An 18,393-nucleotide genomic window follows, 5' to 3' on the forward strand; every position below is an offset into this window, starting at 1 on the left:
GCGATGCCATCGCGTCTTGAAAATATCATCACATTAGTTTTAAATTATTCCGTTTTTCTCTTAGTGTTAACAGTATATCAAGTCATCATTCTATCCTCGCGCGCGCGCGAAGATAGGAAGATGACTTGATACTGTTAAACTCATTTCGATGAATGGCAAGTTTTAAGGATTATCATACGAATACGTTCACCTGAGCAAGACATAACAGTCTTATAAATCCGATTTAAACCAGCGCAAGAACCAGTGAGGGAAGCTCGTAAATTATTCCAGAATTATATTAATTAGCTCGACGCGTGTTCACACTCGTGGCGACAAACTTGTTTGATTTTTGTAATCGTTATCGGGACCGTTGATTCTGAAAGTCGAAAACCGGCACGGCTCGAGTATGAAATCGCTCGTATTTCTAGCGGGCAGAAGTGGGAGCTCGAAACTCTAGACAGGGACCTGTTGCGGATGATTCTACGATCAGAAATATGCCGGAGCCCTCGAGAAGCACATTCCAAAGGAAAGGTCACGGGGGGAAAGAGGAGGGAAGAGGAAAGGGACAGGAATTGGGATAGGGAAAAGGGAAATTTTTTATTATGGTTCGATATACAGGTTGATACTTTGACGCGAGCTATTAATAAAATATACATTGGCGTACTGCGTCATAATAATTACTCGTATCGCAATAATTACTTGCGATAAGTGGAAGATAAAGCGAGACGAAAATAAATAATAATATCTACTAATTATCAGGGCGAGTGAATTGTAGCGATAGCAAAGACGGTAATTATGAGAGTAATTCTAAAGATAGTGGGAATAATTTTCGCGATATACACAGGGAAATATTGGTGAAACAATGAATGAGGAGACGCTTATTAAAAATTGACGTAACTCTTCGTGCGTTTAGCAACCAAGACTAGTTCGAAAATAGATCAAAAGAGTCGAAAATTCAAGAGAATCACACAGAGCGACGCGACGGAGTGAGAGTGAAATGGACGGGAATACGAAATAAAGAAGGATCCGGATGAGTAGAAGAAGGAGCGGGGACGAAGGAGATGCGCCGGCACACGCATTCCGACCGTTCAAAGGACCTTTCGGTCGGAATGGACCCGGGTGCCCTTCGCTGGACTCTCCGGAGGGCCGTATTGTCCGTGTCGGTCCATTCGCGGCTGGGGGGACTGGGGGCTGGGGAGGAGGCGGGCGGGGATTGGGGGAGGTGGTATCGCGGGACCCCAGCAGGGCACCCAACTTAACCTCTTAGAGCAAACGGTCAAAACGCAACCAAAACGGAGTCCACTCACCTCGTAGCTTGTTTGTGCCGCGCTCCGCTCCGTCAATGCCTCCCTCGTCATTCACCGTCACCGACCACTGTCGCTCGCGCGTATCCTAGAGCACTCTCGTCGATATCACCGTGATAAAATATAACTATACGTCGCAAATGTCAAAACACCCGGGTGCCCTGCGCGCCGCATCGTCCTGCGTTCGTTTGAACAACTCCTCGGCGCAACTCCGAAATTTGCAACACACAGATCCTGACTCGATCTTCTCCGGGCCACCGCGTCGCCCGTGCTCTCCTATTTCTCGGGATTACGCACTGCGATGAACGGTCTTTCGTACATGTGCCAATCGCCGCGGATAAGACACGAAAAATGCGAGGCCGCGGGGACCGCGCGCTCCGCTTCGAAGCGGCAGATAAGTGTGGCGAACGCCGACCGAGCGATGTGTTGCCGTTTTGACCTGCCTGCAAACTGACCAATCGTCGCGCAGGTGGCAACCCGCTGGTCCCCCGTAGTCCCTGCTGGTGGCAGGCGCAGGAGAAGGGACCCAACCACCTGCCGCGCGACCTGCTGGGGCCTGGGACAAGATCAACCCGTAGCAGGCTCCGGGCCCGTTTGAACAATAGCCTGCCAATGCTCATTAGTTGTTGGTAACATAGAATCTCCGTCCGTGAAAGACGGATGCTGGATCGTTCAACATTCTGAAACATTATTATTGAATAATGTGTCTCTAGGTTTACACCCATCAATCATCTGCTGCGCGACCTGCTGGGACTTGATGTCCCAGGACACATATTATAGAACTTTTCGGAATAGATTCCGAAGATTAGAATTTATTCCGTTTTCTCTAGTCTAGAAAACACAATAGAAATCTAGGAAAGAGAGCTATACAATTCCAATCGGAATCCATTCCGAAAAGTTCCGCAATACGTGCCCAGGTCTGCTTGAACGATAGTCAGTCCATGCTGACTGATCGTTGGTAACATAGAACTACATCCGTGAACGACAGATGGTGAATTATTCGATGTTCTGAAATATTATCATTGAATGAACAGTGTTTCAGGGTTCACGAAGAACCATTCGTGGCTGAAACTATTAACGAGGTTTCCTTCGTTGTCAGTTGCTGATATAGTCTTTCACATTAATAATTTATTACACCTAATTACACTGTGCATGTGATGTGCAGGAGGTAGCTTGAATTCTTATACCTTGAAAATAAGAAAGATTATACATCACACTTTTCGTGTTCATTAAAAAAAAAACACTTTTTTTCTTATTAATCGCTCTCGAAAAAATATAATGCAGTTTTGATGTATTTATCAAATTAAGATTGCGGAATATTATTATATTTTCGTGAATATCAGGATTAAGGATGTGAACATTGTAACATTTGTTTAACTTATCAATGATCCAGAAATGCTTTTTCGCTTTATAGACACCGCACTGGCGCTTGTGTATAATAATGCTGCATTAATTAAACTCAATAATATTTTTTACTACATCACGCGTCGCGAGCGTTGTGATAAGGTCAGGAAAAAACCAGCAGCTGCGTTTGAAGATCTTTATCGGTGATGAGATTCGATATATCGCTCGGCGGCTCCGGCGTTGGGAAAATATTACGAGGCGGGCCTCGGGGCCTCGCGCGCGGTGCTTCAAGGCTGACCCGGTATAGGTACTTATTGTATCAAGTCTCGTTAACGGAGATGTTCATTCACTCGCACCGGCCAGATGACCAGTATGGCTCGCGTAACTCACCGCCGCTGCCGCGTCTCGCTAATCTCGTATCGCGCGGTGGAAAAGTGACCGGAAAGATCAACGGATTTCCGATTGATATGTGCCTGAAGTATCGGTCCTACATCATGAAAACGCAATCGATGTCTGAGCTTGTTTGACGACGATGGCAGCGCTGGTTCGTCTTAAACGCGGTAGCGTCCAGCTGAGACACGCGGCACTCGAGGTCAAAGGTACGTGTGCCCTCAATCGACTTCCCTCGGTAAACGGGTTTTCGGAATTCTCAGTGCGTCATTATCGTGGTACATACGACTGCAGGAAATAATTAATAAACGATTTGCAACACGCTTCACGTCTGTCGAATTTAAAGAAACCGAATAACGTATTAATTATTCATACAGGGTATCTTGAAACGACGGTACGATACTTGGTCAGATTCTTCGATTAATGTAGAACTAATTTTTTCATATTAAGGAAAAGGAAATCTTAGAATCACGATTACATTCGGATGAAAATCATACGTTTGGCGTTAGAAATCTATACTTGTTATTGGCACCCTTATCTATAATTTGACAAACTGATGTCAAGATCAGAGAGAATACTGAGATCATTATTTCTCCGGCTCACATTACTGAAGGAATTAATAGCGTTACGCGTTCATTGTCTTGTCGAAAAGTCAGCTATTTGCGTTGCATCATTGCCGAGCCAAAGTCGAGGTCGCCTGCAATATACTCGGAGTAGAGGAGAGATAGTGCGCGAAGAATCTCACCGGGCGTGATAAGAGCGAGATGTCGCGGTCGATTTCATTATTTTTGAGTTCTGTGAGATGGCAGACTTCGTCAAGAGAGGTAGCGTGCAGTTCGTTAAACGTGGCAGTTGTCAACTAAAGCTTGCTGCGCAAGAGGTTCGAGGTTCGTTAAAATTCTAATCACTGCAACTAATTTTATTTCTCACATCGCGCACGCGAGATCTAATTTTATTTCACGCTGTCGCGCAGCCAAACTTTAAATGGCTTCATTGATACTATCATTATACTACTTAAGATAATATTTAGGACAATATGATTACAATTACTTTAACAAATTAATAGAGGGAAGAATTCTTTTGATATTCAGGCATTTTTGAGAGCTGTGTTTTATGGTTAAATATTTTGACTGTGTGATGTACGAGATATGTAAAAGTTTATACTTTAATATTATCGAAATATTATAACTAATGTCGATTGTGTTTTGTAATGTACATTTTAACACAAATATTATTTTTAGACGGTAAAAATCGACACAAATATCTTTTAAATTTAGAATTTGTACGCAGATACTATCGTGCCAGCCGTTTGAGTAAGTTATCAAAATCAAACATTGCCGTGCTCGCATGTTTAGAGACTACGATAATAAATGTATGGTACATACGTACGCGAGAATTTCTTTTGTTACTATTGTACCTCCAATTTGCTGAGAATAATAGAGATTCTGTGAGAGAGAACTGTTAATTCTCTTCTCTAATTAGTAAGGGATACTTATGATTCTTTTTAATAATTCTTTTTTAAAATAATTTCGGAGTAAATAAAAAATTATTTTTTCTGATTTTTACTAACAATTCGATGTTACTAAAATTTTCACGTCTAAAAACTTTTATTAACGACACGATTGTAATTAAATCTTTTAATGATCTTTATTCAATGATCTTTATCGATGGCATGATAAATTATTGTTGCAAACTTTTAACGATTTTTAGTGATTTATCGAGTTGATTGCAATTATTATGATATTATGTTTGCATTATATTATCACGTAATTATATTGTTATCTGTTAGCGGCTGTACGAGCGCGACACATCGTCGCCGCGTTAGTCGCAGTTGGATTTGCGCTTTGCGGCGCGGTTGAAGTCAGCTCTTCCGTCGCACTGTTGGCGAATCAGAAGGACAATCATGCCATCATCGACACATCGTGGCACTGCGATATGCTGGTCAATATCACCAGCCGCAATCGCACCGAAGACTTCGAAATTATATTCATGGAGGTATACATACATTTAAACATTTTACCTCGTGTTTCATATGTTTCTCCTCCAGCTTTTATTTGTTTTACAAATTTTTGCTCGCGAATATGAGAGCAAACTAAGCGGGATTAACGCTGATGTGACAGCTTTGTTTTGCATGAATTTGAATTGTCGAGTCTTTCCAAGGAATGCACACATAACCCTGGAGAACAGTAATGTTTTGCAGTGCTGCAGTTGTAGAATGACATTTATGATTCGTGTTATGAACGACAGCTGCCACAGGAGGAGCGAGCGGAATCGATTATGCGCGAGGCGTTCTTATGGGGACAAGTCGCCGGTCCGATCCTGGGAGGTTGCCTGGTGTGGGGCCGATCCGGGCCCTCCATGGTGTTCTCACGTGCGGTTCTTAGCGCCTGCTTAGCGTCTCTATTAGTACCTGCAGCCTGGCGTGGACCGTCGCACGTCGCGCTTCGGTTGTTTCAAGGATTATGCACCGTAAGTCGGCGCGTAGAATTTATCTCGCCGTCTGCAGACGCTTTGCAACAAACATAGAACTCGATTTTGCGTAGCGTCGTAAAACACACGGCGCTACATAAAACATTCGCGCGAGGATCATTGCGACATCCTCTTTTACAGGGAGCAACCATGCCCGCTGCTCACATGTTCGCTATGACCTGGTTTAAAAGTAATCACAGAAGCTGGTACTTCAGTTGTTACGCAGGTATGTCGGCGATTGCGGGTACGGCCGCTTAAATGAAAAGTAAAGAGTTAACGAGAGAGCAATGAATTCCTCGAGCCATTCATTATTTTGTAGTAAAAGCATACTTGGTAATATACCCTACGACAATATACTCTAGGATATCTTTTAAAATGCCCCATCGAGCGCTATGTAACGCTATGTGGCTCCAAGTTGCTCGATTAATCCTAATTCCCATGCTTTAAGCCGTCAGCGTGGGTTACTGTCTCACCGGATGGCTGGGCACCGCGGTGGTGCGAACGTTCGGCCGCGATTCTTTGTGCTACGGTCTGGTTCTTTTGGCACTATGCTGGTACTTCGCCTTCGGTCGTTTCGTTAAGGACACACCGAAGAATTATCAACACGACACAACTGTAAGCGATACTTCCGATCTATTTAGCGAGCACCCGCTACACTCTCGGAAGTTTATCCAAAATAGATGGACGCGCTAATTAGTAGTCTGATAAGAGACTACATAGTTGAAGGTTTCTATGCGGTCTCTAGGAATTTTCTATTCACTAATTAGTAGTTGCGACAAACCTGTCATGCGACTGTAACATTAAGGTTTACCGCATGTATATTTAGTTTTTATGAGGCAGTTTTTTTTAAATATAAATACGAAGTTAGCAATTATCACAGGCGGCTGTGATACCATGGGGAAAGCTGTTGAGATCCGTACCCGTCTGGGCGTCCGCAGTGGCGACGATGGGCAATCAATGGGGCGACGCGACGCTCGCGCTTGGCATGACGAAGTACCTGAAGCTCATCTATGGGTTTTCTACAGCCAACGTAAGTTGGCTGAAATTTTTTATTGCTTTGTTTTACTATTGTTTTAAATACCGTAAAAAATTTACCACAAATGTCAAAGTAAAAAAACGTGTCAAAGTATCAGAATGAAAAAAAGATATAAGACGAATTAAAGGAAAGAGGCATAAACTTAATATGATGACATAATATTACGACATAAAATATTCAGTTAGGGTTCTACGGTCGAATCGATATTATAGTGGACAGCTGCGAGCTCGTATGTTTCACCCCTTTACTAAATTGTGATTCAATTCAGGACTCCGTGCTGACCACGTTACCTCACATCGGTCACTTCATGGCTGCGCTGACCTGCGGTCTCCTCGTAGATCACGTCCGCGAATCTAAAATAGTTTCCACGACCACGGCGAGAAAGTTGGTCGTCTATACAGGTACGGTTATGTGTATCTCCGTAAACGGCATTATGTTTACAACATTGTGAAACGCGCGTGCAAGAATTTTGATCATTTTATAATATCTTGATAGTTGAATTAATTTATGCAAAAGAAGACAAATTTTTGTTTCTCTTTTAACAACTTACTATGAAATTTTGAATTTTAAAGAAATGTGTAACGTAAAAATTTACGGAAATTTAATGGATGGATAACAATGTTGTTACAACTATAGAAAACTCTGTGCGTCGGTGCGTTATAGATTACTCATTTCACACTGCGAGGCGAATTGATTGTTGGTGTTACCTTGCCCTAAGGGTAATAGCTTACGAGATCTCATTACGATAATTGAAGATGGAAAGTCTCAAACGTGTTGAGTAACAAGCTAATGGCTTTATCCCACGTAACACAGCGAGAATATTTTCCCCGACGTCTTTCTGACTTTATTTTTTATTTAGTACTCTCGATAATATTGAATTAAATACGATCAGCGCACTTCATCCCCGCGGCCCTCCTCTTCGTCGCCGGTTACGCCGGCTGCCAGGCCCTGGGTGCTGCCTGGCTGGGGATAGCAGCCCTACTCGTTTCCGGCACCGCACCGGCCGGTGCCCTCGCGGCCATAGCCGATCTCGCACCCGCGGAATCGCCGGCGTGCGCCGCGGCCGCGTGCGCTCTTTGCTCCACGCTGGGCGCCGCGGGACTGCTGGCCGCCAATTACTTCGTCACCCAGGCTCTCCATGGCTCCGTAAGTCGAATTACTAATATACATTTACCACGCCGGACGCGGGCACGCGCGTTATCCGTCCGCGCAAACGTAACGCATTAAATAGCCTCGTATACGCCCGCGAACGCTAAACAGACGTCGAATTGCGTAACGAGAATTTAGTGTGACGAGTCTTTCCTTTTACTTTCTACATTTCGCATAAGTCGCCTCCCGTTGCTTTTCACTCAAATAATTGTTAATTATTTCGTGCCTTGCATGTCATTTTCGGTGAATAAGAGCGCGTAACATTTTTAATTCTGAAATAAGAAAAGAGTATCAACAAATTTTTTTAATTCTTTATCTAGATATTTCTTTATTGTATATAAAAAATTTTTTAATTTTGACATAAATATTGGAAAGTGAATAATTTTACTTCTACATTCCTCAAATAAAATTTGGGAATCGAGATTACGTATCAAATTTTATGCAATACATAATCCTCCCTCTATTGCCCACGATATTATTGGCAAAAGTATTTTTTTATTTATTCTCTAATCCTGTGTTTATTCAATTCACGTTTGCGATACGTCGTGCGTTTCAGATCGCTGGCTCTTGGCGGTTGGTGTTCGGCGTTGCCTCTGTCGTCCTGCTGACGACCGCTGCGGTTTTTCTTGCGCTCGGCAAAGGCGTTCCGCAACCGTGGATCCCATCCGTGGCGAGACCGCGTAGTCACGACGTAATCTACGAGCAGGACGCATTAGAGCTCGATCATGAGGACGTGGGCGTGCAGACCGAGCCCTTCGTGCCCTATAACCTCGAGGACGACGTCGAGAGCTTGAAGAACGTTCCTCGCTCCTCGTCCATTCACTCGAAGATCTCGGTGGCCTCCAATTAAATTGCGACCGCCCTCGTGCCAATTCTCTATGCTATTTTCATGCCTCATCTTGCGCCAAGGATATTCTATTCCCCTTTCCCTCATCCCCCAGATTATAGCGATAAAAAAACGATGTACAGTGAATATATCGCAAAGATATAGTACGATCAACATGAATGTCGACGATGAATTGTATATAAGGTTTTAAGAATAGGAATAAAAGTTTATACGATCAAGAGGAATTGTCCTCGAAGAATATTACAACGAAAAATATTTAAAAAACTGAATATCTAATTTTTTATCGGGATTTATTTTTTGTAGAAAATAATATTGCCATTACGAGTTGCCGTTGAATAACGCGAAACGCAATTTGAACGCTTCTGGAGCTGCTCGAGATAAAATCGTTGCGAAACAATGCCGTGAATAATAACAAGCAGATCCACCGACTGATATAATTCGACTCGTAGAAAGTTGATAGCTGATAAAAATGTCGACGCGCGTTGGAAATTTGAGGGACATGACAGGACAAATGTCAGGTAAGCGTCTCTTTTTTGTCTCTCGGATTACTCGTTTTCGACTATTGTTGAGGCGGCTTCGCTTCATCGGGATACCTCGTCGCGATTTTATCCGCTCGCGTTATTTCCTAGCTCGTTGCATACAAATCTATGCATTATACGCGCGCGTTTCTGTGAGACACCGTGCGCCCTCCGCGACGACTTTCTATCTCCGGAGAAAGAGCGAAAGACAAACCGGCGCTCTAATTAGATGATCTTCTAAGCTCGCGGATTCCCTATCGGTGCTGATCCTATCGCGAAAATGCACCTACGCCATTGTAGCTGGTGCATGCACGGAATACCGGAAGACCATGTGCAAGACCACTGTCCGTGCTGGTAAGTGTCCCCGCGTCTTAACGACAGCCTTTCAAATGCAGGCGTGCATATCCGGTGCGCGTGGAAAAACCAGGACACTCTTTAGATACCCGCGGAAAATTGCCTGGCCGTTCGCCGTGAATTGAAATATTTCGCATCGCGTTATTTTTTTCACGCCGGAACTCGTTCGATCGACATTCTCGAGCAGAGCGTTGAGTTAATGTTTGCATTGAAATTATTCGTTCGTACGTGTTTCACTTCTCAGTCACTTATCAGTAACTGAAACACATATACTTTTATACTTCATATAAACAAAACTTGGAAAATCTTGGAATAAGCTTGTTTAACTTTCTTTTCTGAAATGCAATGTCAATATAATTATTCGCGTTCAATAATCAGCGATAATCAGCAATGGCTATCAAAGTAAATTATTTAATTCACCTTGTCGTGCTCATTAATATCACGCGAATTATTGATTCATCAGACGAAGTGAATTTATTACTTTAATTCCCTTCGTCTGATGAATCAATAATTCGCCGCCTTTTGCGTCGTCACTTGTAGAAATCGAACGTTCGCCGAGCGGTGATTGTTCCGCTTCTCACGTGCCGTTCGGATATATACGCGTGAGATATATTTGCGTCGTGTGTCGCGCGCGTAATGCTTTTTTCGACAAAGAAATTCGCTCTCGCAGACAACGAGGCGGGCTCCCCGAATGCGTGGAAATCACGGCGCGAGATCTCATGATCTACGCCCTCGGCCGCATATTCGCGCGTAAAGTTTGCCGCGTAAGACCCGACCGGGCAGGAATGTCGCAACGCGCGACGCTAATTACCGGCAGTAGACGCGTTACTATTCTTTCCCGGTAACGCCGACTCTCAGGGACTTATGAAATGAGTTCTCACACAACGCCTTGGCGTCTACCGTCCGACTCTTTCTTTATTTCGATGCGTATATATCACACTAGTCTCTTACGTAACGCCGTATTTACACTCGTAAGCAGGGAGTACGCTAGAGATGCCTTAGGATCTAAGAGCTTTCGCTGGTGCTGTCCGTCCCGTTTTAACGGAGGATATCTCGTAAGAGAGATTTCTTTCGGATAATCGCTTTAGGATAGATACACCAGTGATTGATTGCTGACCAATAAATGCCCAATGTATTTGTTCGGTTTCTAAGAGAGATCGCGTTAAGATAAATATATTTTCTGAAGCTACGGGATAATTAATATAGTTATCGTAATGTAATTATCATCTAATTGTAAATTAAAGCTGTCATCTATTGGAATGCAATTCACTGGTGATATTTCGTTGTTTCAACATTCTTCCCTCATTGTTCATTTTAAACGACATGATATTGACGCAAATCCCAGCAGCGTGAGAAAAATTTCACGCGATACCTGGAAGATAAGTGTATGAGAAAATAATATCTTCATTTAGAAAAGAAATTTAATTATCTAACAATATTTCTTATAGTCGATTGCGAACACTGATGCACCTATTCTAAGGTAAATATGCGCGTCAACAAAAGTCGGGAGGCTATCGTGCAGAAAATCGGTCGGGCTGCGCAGCAACGATTTCCCTTTCGTGAAACCGATTCGATTCATTAACGACGAATGCGTCCGTTGCAAAGACGATTAGTTGGACATATCCGTTCGCTATTAAAAAAAAAGGTTACCGTTGACGTAAGCCGCTTCGTCATACTTAAATATGCTATCGTGCGAGAATTCGATATCGTTCCGGGATAATTGATAATGATATTAGGGATGACATATCTAAAAATATATTGCCGAAAGCATATTCGTTAACTTCCGTCGAGTTTCTCTCATCTTGTAAAAAAAGTCGTAACAATTAGTTAAAATTCTACAATAATTTAACTCATATATATTATACTTGAAGTGAGTAATACTTCTTCGTAATTCCTAACTATTTCTAACTCCATTCGTCGTCGTTACATCTTCTTCCTCGTGTCCTTTTCTTCCTCGTCGTCCGTAATAATCTGCACGCTCCTAACTGGACCCGTCTTTCTGTATCTCGATGCCGGCGTCGTGGTAGTCATCACGGTAGTCGGAACCATCGTCGATCGTTCGGTGTTGATCGCTAGGTTCACCATTCGCAGCAGTAAAGCTTCCCTAATGGGTGCCGGTAGAATCTCATCGGCTTCGTCGGCTACGTCCTGCGTGTAGAATTTCTGCCTGTACACTCTCTTGGGATATCTGTCGTGATAATCGTCATATTGAGGATGATAGAGCGGGCTCAGAGCCCGGGGGTACACCGGGCGTCTCAGAGACACTCGATCGCCGTACTGCGCCTGTTGATCGTACGCGAGCTCGGGTCTAGGAAGTGGCGCCTGATAGCCCGCCGGGTACGAAGGATACGGCTGCTGGTCGTACAGGGCGTCTTCAAGGAAGCTCTTCGGGTATGACAGGGCTTGCACGCCGTATTGGCTCACCAGTAGCCTCCTCAGCAACATCTGAAAGTCTCGTCGGCTCAGAGGCGGCGCGATCGGATTTGGCGGCTCCGGAGGCAGCGCCAGGCCGCCAGCTCGGTAAGGATACTCGGGCGTGGTCGCCTGATAGTCTCTGTCGTCAGGATGAACTGCCGCACTCGGAATCGGCCGTAGGATCGGCCGCGCTCTCTGCTCGGGATCCGGATAGATCAGCGGCCGCACGGGACGCGGACGCATGTAATTCATATTCATTGCGATTCGCGCCTCATCCTCGGGATCGGGCACGGGGTTCTCCGTCAGGTAATGAACATTGGCGTCCGTCGTGCTCGAGTAGACCGGCTGGTGATTCGGCGAAGGCCGAGGTAACAAGATCCTACCGATCGGTATCGCTCGATAGACACCTTCGTCGTCCTCGAGATTGCCTTGTGGAGACTGGACGAGTATTCTTGGCGGCAGTTCCCGCAGATACTGATCAGATTGCTGTCTCACGAAGACAGGCTCGGTGCTCTGTCTGACGTAGTCCCGGGTCTCCGTCGGTACCCTGGCCGTAGAACTGCGAAGCAGGATCTGTTGTTGGGTCGTCGTGCGCTCCTCCTGGGTGGGCTTCGTTTCCGTCTCGTAGATCCGAGAACCTTCGTACTTCGGACTGTCGAATCGACCACCCGCTCCCAAGTTCTCCTGACGATTGACGTAGAACTTTGGCCGTTCTGGGCGCGAAGTACTGGAAACTCTCTGGAGAACCCGCGACGGAGCCGACGTGGTGAACAAAGGACGCGTCGTGGACAAGGAACCACCATAAACGTCGGAGTGGTCGTCGCCGTCATCGGCAATGGAACTCGACTTGGTGGTCTCGTCGTGCAATTGCCTCCTCAAAGTATTCCCCGTCGTGATTTTAGCCTCGTCCTCCTTCTCTACGAAGTCTTCAGAGATCGGCGGGAGACTATGCTCGATCGGTCGCTTGGCAAAGATGATTCTTCGGTAGGCGCCGCTCTTGTCATCCGTACTAGGTCGATTGATCTGCGAATCTTCGTCTTCGGTGTCTTCCTCTATGACGATCGGTCTCTGTTGGCCATTGATGACGAAACGCGGCCTGCTCTTTGAAGTGCCTTTCAAGTAGTGTCCGAATATCGTTTTCGGTGCCTCGGTAGTAGTGGTGCTTGTGGTCGTGGTGGTACTGGTAGTTGTCTTCCTCGTTCGAGGAATCGACTGCACGACCGATGGCCTGGTCGACGATTCCGTCGTCGTGGCGTACACGATGTTCGGTTTTCTCGTAGTTGATAACGTACGGTTGTGACGCGGTATACTTTGCACGACCGATACGTGTTCCTGCAATGGCGACATGGTGGTTGCTTTAAAGCCCGTCCCGTTCGACGACGAGTACGAGACTCTCTTTATCTCGCCGTCGGCGTCGACGAAACCGAACGTGCCTTTAATGTTGCCCAAAACATCGCGACTCTCGACCTGACAAAGCAAGTATTTTCCGTTCAGTTCTTCACGAAAATAGCGCGATTCTAACTGTAAATCTTGAACAAATAAATTTATCTTTCTATTGTCAATGCAATTAGGATTGTAAAAAATAAAAATATTTTTATAAAATAATTTTATTTATATATATGTTATATGTATATATAAATATTTTTATTATATATACATATAATAAATATAATTAAACTATACCTTTTATACTAGTAACGTGATATATAACTAAAATCTATTTAAATAATATTTCCAAAGTCGAACGATAATTTAAATAACATTGGAAATTCTATAATTATATTAAATATAATTAATATAAAATATAAATATAAATTTATAATTATAGCAGACAATTAGATTTTTATTGAAGTTCCACTATTAATATCGTTATTCTTATTTAATATGTGATTAATATGGCCATTAGCATTACTCGCTCAGCAAGTAATCGCTACTTTAAATATAATTAGAAATGAAAAGAACTCTTCTGACTAATTAATATCCGATATTGTGGGAACTTATTGTGCGATGCGGCGCAGTTTATAATTCTTGGAAAAATAGGCGTTAGGCGCGGTTTACGCTTAAGTAGTTACGCACGTAATTACCTTGAATGATCCATCGCCGGCTTCGTAACCGTATGTATAAGAGCCGTCTTCGTTCACCTTTCTGATCTGCTTCAAGATCGCCACTTGATGATCATGATGCGTTTCCGATGGTTGCTGGTCCGTGACGTTCGAGCAGCCGGCGGTCACCAGACAGAAGAATGCCATCAGCCATGGCGTCATCTTAAAAGGAAAGACGATTTTTCTCTATGAAGAAAAACGCAGTAATGCGAAATAGACATGACGCACAATGGTGTATCATTATTATCACGAAAAATGAGTGCCAAAAATTGTAACAAATCGTTGGATACACGAATTCTGAAATGACAAACTTATATTTCTGCGCGATGGGAATTGCGTGTTTTTAATTTATATTCGACGCTTATATATTCAAAATGAAATACTTTCATAATACGCGTTCACGTTCACATAATGATGCACTTGTCACTTTACAGCATTTCGCGTTCTAAAACGTTTTCTCGGAATAAATCTTGAGGACGTATGGGCGAAACATCGCGTGCAATCGTTCGCCAAGGCGCGCACTTTCCCACGAGCACCAATATCGGTTTCGCGAAAAAAAAATCGCCGGAACGTTTAGACCGAACACTTGCATTTAGATTGATAGCGACTGAAATCGATCTCGTTTTCTCTCTCTCTCTCTCTCTCTCTCTCTCTCTCTCTCTCTCTCTCTCTCTCTCTCTTCTCTCTCTTTCTCTCGCTTGCGCGGATCGCGGGCACCATGAACGCGTTACTCGTGCACTCGCGCCAGCACGGAATACTCGGCGATATACCTTGTTGGAACTGGAAACCATGTTACCGCGGATGCGGTGAATGTTCTTAATACGGCGTGGGGTGTCGGGTGCCGTTATATATAGGGTGACACAATAGGCAACCACCGCCGCGCCCCTTCCACGGCGCGCCGCGTCGAGCCGCCACGTTCAACCTTGATGACCCCTAAACGTTCATTAAGACGTTGGAATACCAAATGACAACTCCTCTCCCTGCTAGTAAGAAAAAAAAACGCGAAACGCGTCGCGCGCGCAGAAAGTATTATACACGATAATGAAGGCCCGCGGTTGGTGTTTGCTCATCTCGATTACACGTTCTTTCGTTGCGCGAAATTGCCCAAGATAGAATTACTCTAACGACTCGAAGACGGGAAAAGTCACCGGATGATTGACTGCTGTGCGAAGTTGAAGAGCAGCTGCTTTTTCTGTCTTCCTTAAACAAATTCATTGATTAGCGTTTATGTTTTACATCTCGCTCACAAGTTGCTCTAATTCTGTAAGATAAATGTTTCCTTTCTTTATTAAAGTAGGTACACATGAGTTGTCGGTTCCATACTGACATAAAATGATGATTTTACAAACTATATATTTTATTTATTTATTTTCTTAAATATTTACAATCGCGGCCTTAGACTCTAGAGACTGTTGAAAGTCAGAAAAAAAATCACAGCTTGCGAGGCCCCGAAGAAAGTGCACCGATAACACGGCCGCGTAAATAAGGAACGGAAACGCGTTTACCGCGGGGGAGGGGGGAGGAAATGAGCGCGATGTCCTGACAGAATGGAACATACGAAGAAGTTTGGCTTCGCGGGGACAAGTGAAAGCCACGTGGGAGTTGACGGCCGGGCAAGAAGCACACAGTAGTAGACTGTAAAATCTGTAACAATAGTTCCCATAGTGTGCAACACCGGTATTGTGGTATTCGCTCCACTCTAGGCACTCCCACAGGACAATTATTACATCATGCAATTTCCTCCGGGTTTCGTATTCACTTTTTTGATGCCACCTTGATATGCCTCGCGTTCGTAGACGTATCGGCTGTCTATCTCGCCTCGCGTCGCACGTTTCCTCCGCGGAGGATCATTGTCTCTCGTCGGGGCCTTTACTACCTTGGGGGCCCGCGAACGCAAACGCGCGGTCGGCAGACCTATTGAAATCTAAATAATTAAAATATGCAGGATATCCGGGAAAAGTGTACGGAATACATCGGGAGACACTAATACTTTCTCTTAGTTACTAAATATTTTACAATGAAATAAATTCTTCTTAACATTTTTACACTTAACAATCTTATGAATATAATATTGTCATTAAAATTATATGATTTCATAAGAAATGACTTTATTGATTGGTCATTCGTGATCATTCGTGATGTTGTTGGTTTCGTAATAGAAATTAAATTTCTATCGGAGGAAAATTTGCTTGAAGTTGAATGAAAAATTAGATCTTGTTATCTGTTTACGCTTTTGATGCTTAATTCACCAAAACACTGCAATTCTCAACGTTGTATAATGGTAATGAGACTTCCCGACGAGTTTTTGCTAAGGAAAAGTCAACTCTTAGTACGTTGCTTAGTCCAAAACTGCTATTAACTATCTTTTATTTAATTTTTGATGTTCAAGTTACAAAGCATTTTCTTTCTTTAATTTCTAATCATAATATATCTGAGCTGTTTTTTTTATTGATTATAATCTTTTAATCTCTACTTCCATGCGCTACAATAGTTAGACAATCGTGTGATTAGTTTCTTCCAAAGAAAGTGGGTACGAAGTTAATCGTAACGCAACTACCGGTTACACATTATCTCAGTTATATTTCGACTGACACACCTACTTTCGTTATATATTCTCACATTATGCCCGTGGAAACCATAGGTCCGTGCTCCGTTTTCAGCAACCGGTGGCCGAAAATCCGAGGCCGTGCTGTTTTTTGTTGCGGAAATATGTTATTCGCGTGTGCTGAAACGGTATCACGAGTGGATATTGCGAAACGTCTTAATATGTAATCGGATAATTTGCTACGTGACACAAATATTAGAATGCGAATTTATGAAATGCAATTAATTTTAAACTTTTGATAAATTCATTTATGTAATAATTATTTATAAAAAAATTAAGAATTGTTAATAATCACAGTATAAAAAACTTATTTAAGAAAGCGTATCTTTTATTTTAAATATATTTGATTAAACATGGCAATTTCAAACTTTATTCTTTGCGTTTCTAGGAAAAGTGTAAAACATCAGTTGGATGGCACAACAAAATACAAACATCTGAGAATTAATCTTACTATCCCATTTTATCGTGCGTGCAGTCCTTTTATAATCTGTAGGCTCATTATTTCCGAAGGAGTACTAAGTCATCGCAAAATGTTTCCCATCCTGAATACATATTTTATCATCAGTAATGAACTAGTTGTGTGTTAGTATGTGACTCATTGATGTCATATATAATGTGCAACGCCTCGGATATACTGCCTTTCGTACGGCGTTGCATGGCGTAGTGAAATGCATCAGGAACTATGCTATAAAAGCAAAAAGAACATTAATTCTTCTTATAAAAATATTTGTCGATATCGAGACACAAAATAAATATCTAAAAACACCCAAAAAAAAAGTGATATAATTTTAGAAAATAAAAATCAAATTCAAATATAAAGAATAAAAACATGTATGAATTATTTTTCCTATGTCAAATTTTTCAAGACAATTATTTGATTAATAAATATACACACATATAATGTACCATAAAAATAAAATATCTTTATATACATACTTTAGGAAAATTTTAGATTGCTAGTTTAATTAGCTGTTTTTTTTTACCACATATATAAATTGCATGCTTATATCTGTGTTGAGTTACGTGCTAAGCGATGGGATATCGTATAACTTAATTACGACAGATTCTTCATAGATAACGAGGTATATTAATATTATCGTCATTGGGAATCATTTTGTTCGTCTATACGCGTAAGTAAGAAACTGACTTCGCATATAATGCAAGCGAAATTCTACAACGAAATTATTATAATTAGATTACTTCAGAGGATTTTGCGTATATATGTGCGTGCGCGCGTCCGTGCAGTGTGTGGGCCGCAATTGTCATCTTTGTTACCGGTTCTCTCGCGAGCTAGCTTACTGGTAATCGCATCAGGCGCGTAGCGCATCTAAATGACATAAACTACCGCCGTTAAGTTATGTCAATCTACGTATTTATATCCGCCGTGAGAGTGGCAAAAACAGAATGGTTGTGTCACATTCTTCTGACGTTTATCGTATAGGATAGAGTAGAGGATGTTGCGCATGACCGTCATCCTGTGCATGGTCTGTTCCGCGTGATTGAATGGCGTTGACAATAACTAATGACATTTCCATCTACCTGTCCGGCTATTTACATTTCAAGCAGTTATCCATTTTTTCCACCGCGCGAATGTCAAACAACGTGTTAGGAATTTCTTGGTATACTTATTTATTAATAATTTATATAAAAAATCGCATATTTTTATTTTTTTACATTCTTCCTAATTTTTAATAATCTTTTTACAATTCTCTTTATAATTTTCTTGTGTAAAATAAATACAATTGTTCAATCTTGAAGAACGTACGTTAATCCATTTCCTGTCGAAGAGTTTTCAGTATAGATTTTTGTTTTTATTAATTGATCACGTTTAACACATGACGATATCACTTATGGCAATTACACAGTTGCGGCAATACTTAT

General features: G+C 42.5%; 3 protein-coding genes across 6 annotated transcripts in view; 1 reads left to right on the forward strand and 2 right to left on the reverse strand.

Annotated features, from left to right (window-relative positions):
• Positions 1–1,835, reverse strand: part of LOC143904090 (uncharacterized) — an 83,183-nt gene extending 81,348 nt beyond the window's left edge. The window contains exon 1 of one of the 2 annotated variants that reach the window (XM_077418377.1): positions 1,287–1,835. The gene's annotated coding sequence lies outside the window, so the exon portion shown is untranslated. The remainder of the gene's footprint in view (positions 1–1,286) is intronic. The other variant, XM_077418381.1, reaches the window with a different exon arrangement.
• Positions 1,836–2,881: 1,046 nt separating this feature from the next.
• Positions 2,882–8,756, forward strand: LOC143904100 (sialin). 2 transcript variants are annotated; one of them, XM_077418420.1, is made up of 10 exons: positions 2,882–3,226; positions 3,670–3,904; positions 4,807–5,012; positions 5,265–5,486; positions 5,628–5,712; positions 5,935–6,101; positions 6,367–6,516; positions 6,791–6,923; positions 7,415–7,668; positions 8,228–8,756. In XM_077418420.1, the coding sequence occupies exons 2-10, from the start codon at positions 3,820–3,822 to the stop codon at positions 8,519–8,521; spliced, it is 1,596 nt and encodes a 531-aa protein (XP_077274546.1). In that variant the 5' UTR covers positions 2,882–3,226; positions 3,670–3,819; the 3' UTR covers positions 8,522–8,756. The 2 variants fall into 2 exon arrangements, with proteins under 2 accessions (XP_077274546.1, XP_077274547.1); XM_077418421.1 differs by lacking the exon at positions 3,670–3,904 and having other exon boundaries at positions 2,884–3,226.
• A 130-nt stretch (positions 8,757–8,886) lies between these two features.
• Positions 8,887–18,393, reverse strand: part of LOC143904094 (uncharacterized) — an 85,381-nt gene continuing 75,874 nt past the window's right edge. The window contains exons 1-3 of one of the 2 annotated variants that reach the window (XM_077418405.1): positions 14,678–17,265; positions 13,890–14,069; positions 8,887–13,272 (exon numbers count right to left, since the gene is read on the reverse strand). In XM_077418405.1, coding sequence (XP_077274531.1) covers positions 11,314–13,272; positions 13,890–14,069; positions 14,678–14,698 — 2,160 coding nt within the window. In that variant the 5' untranslated portion in view covers positions 14,699–17,265 and the 3' untranslated portion in view covers positions 8,887–11,313. Of the gene's footprint in view, positions 13,273–13,889; positions 14,070–14,677; positions 17,266–18,393 lie in introns of those variants that run through there. The other variant, XM_077418404.1, reaches the window with a different exon arrangement.

Source organism: Temnothorax americanus, unplaced genomic scaffold, assembly GCF_048541705.1.
Source record: "Temnothorax americanus isolate GAGA-0224 unplaced genomic scaffold, ASM4854170v1 Scaffold5, whole genome shotgun sequence".
Lineage (NCBI taxonomy): Eukaryota > Metazoa > Arthropoda > Insecta > Hymenoptera > Formicidae > Temnothorax > Temnothorax americanus.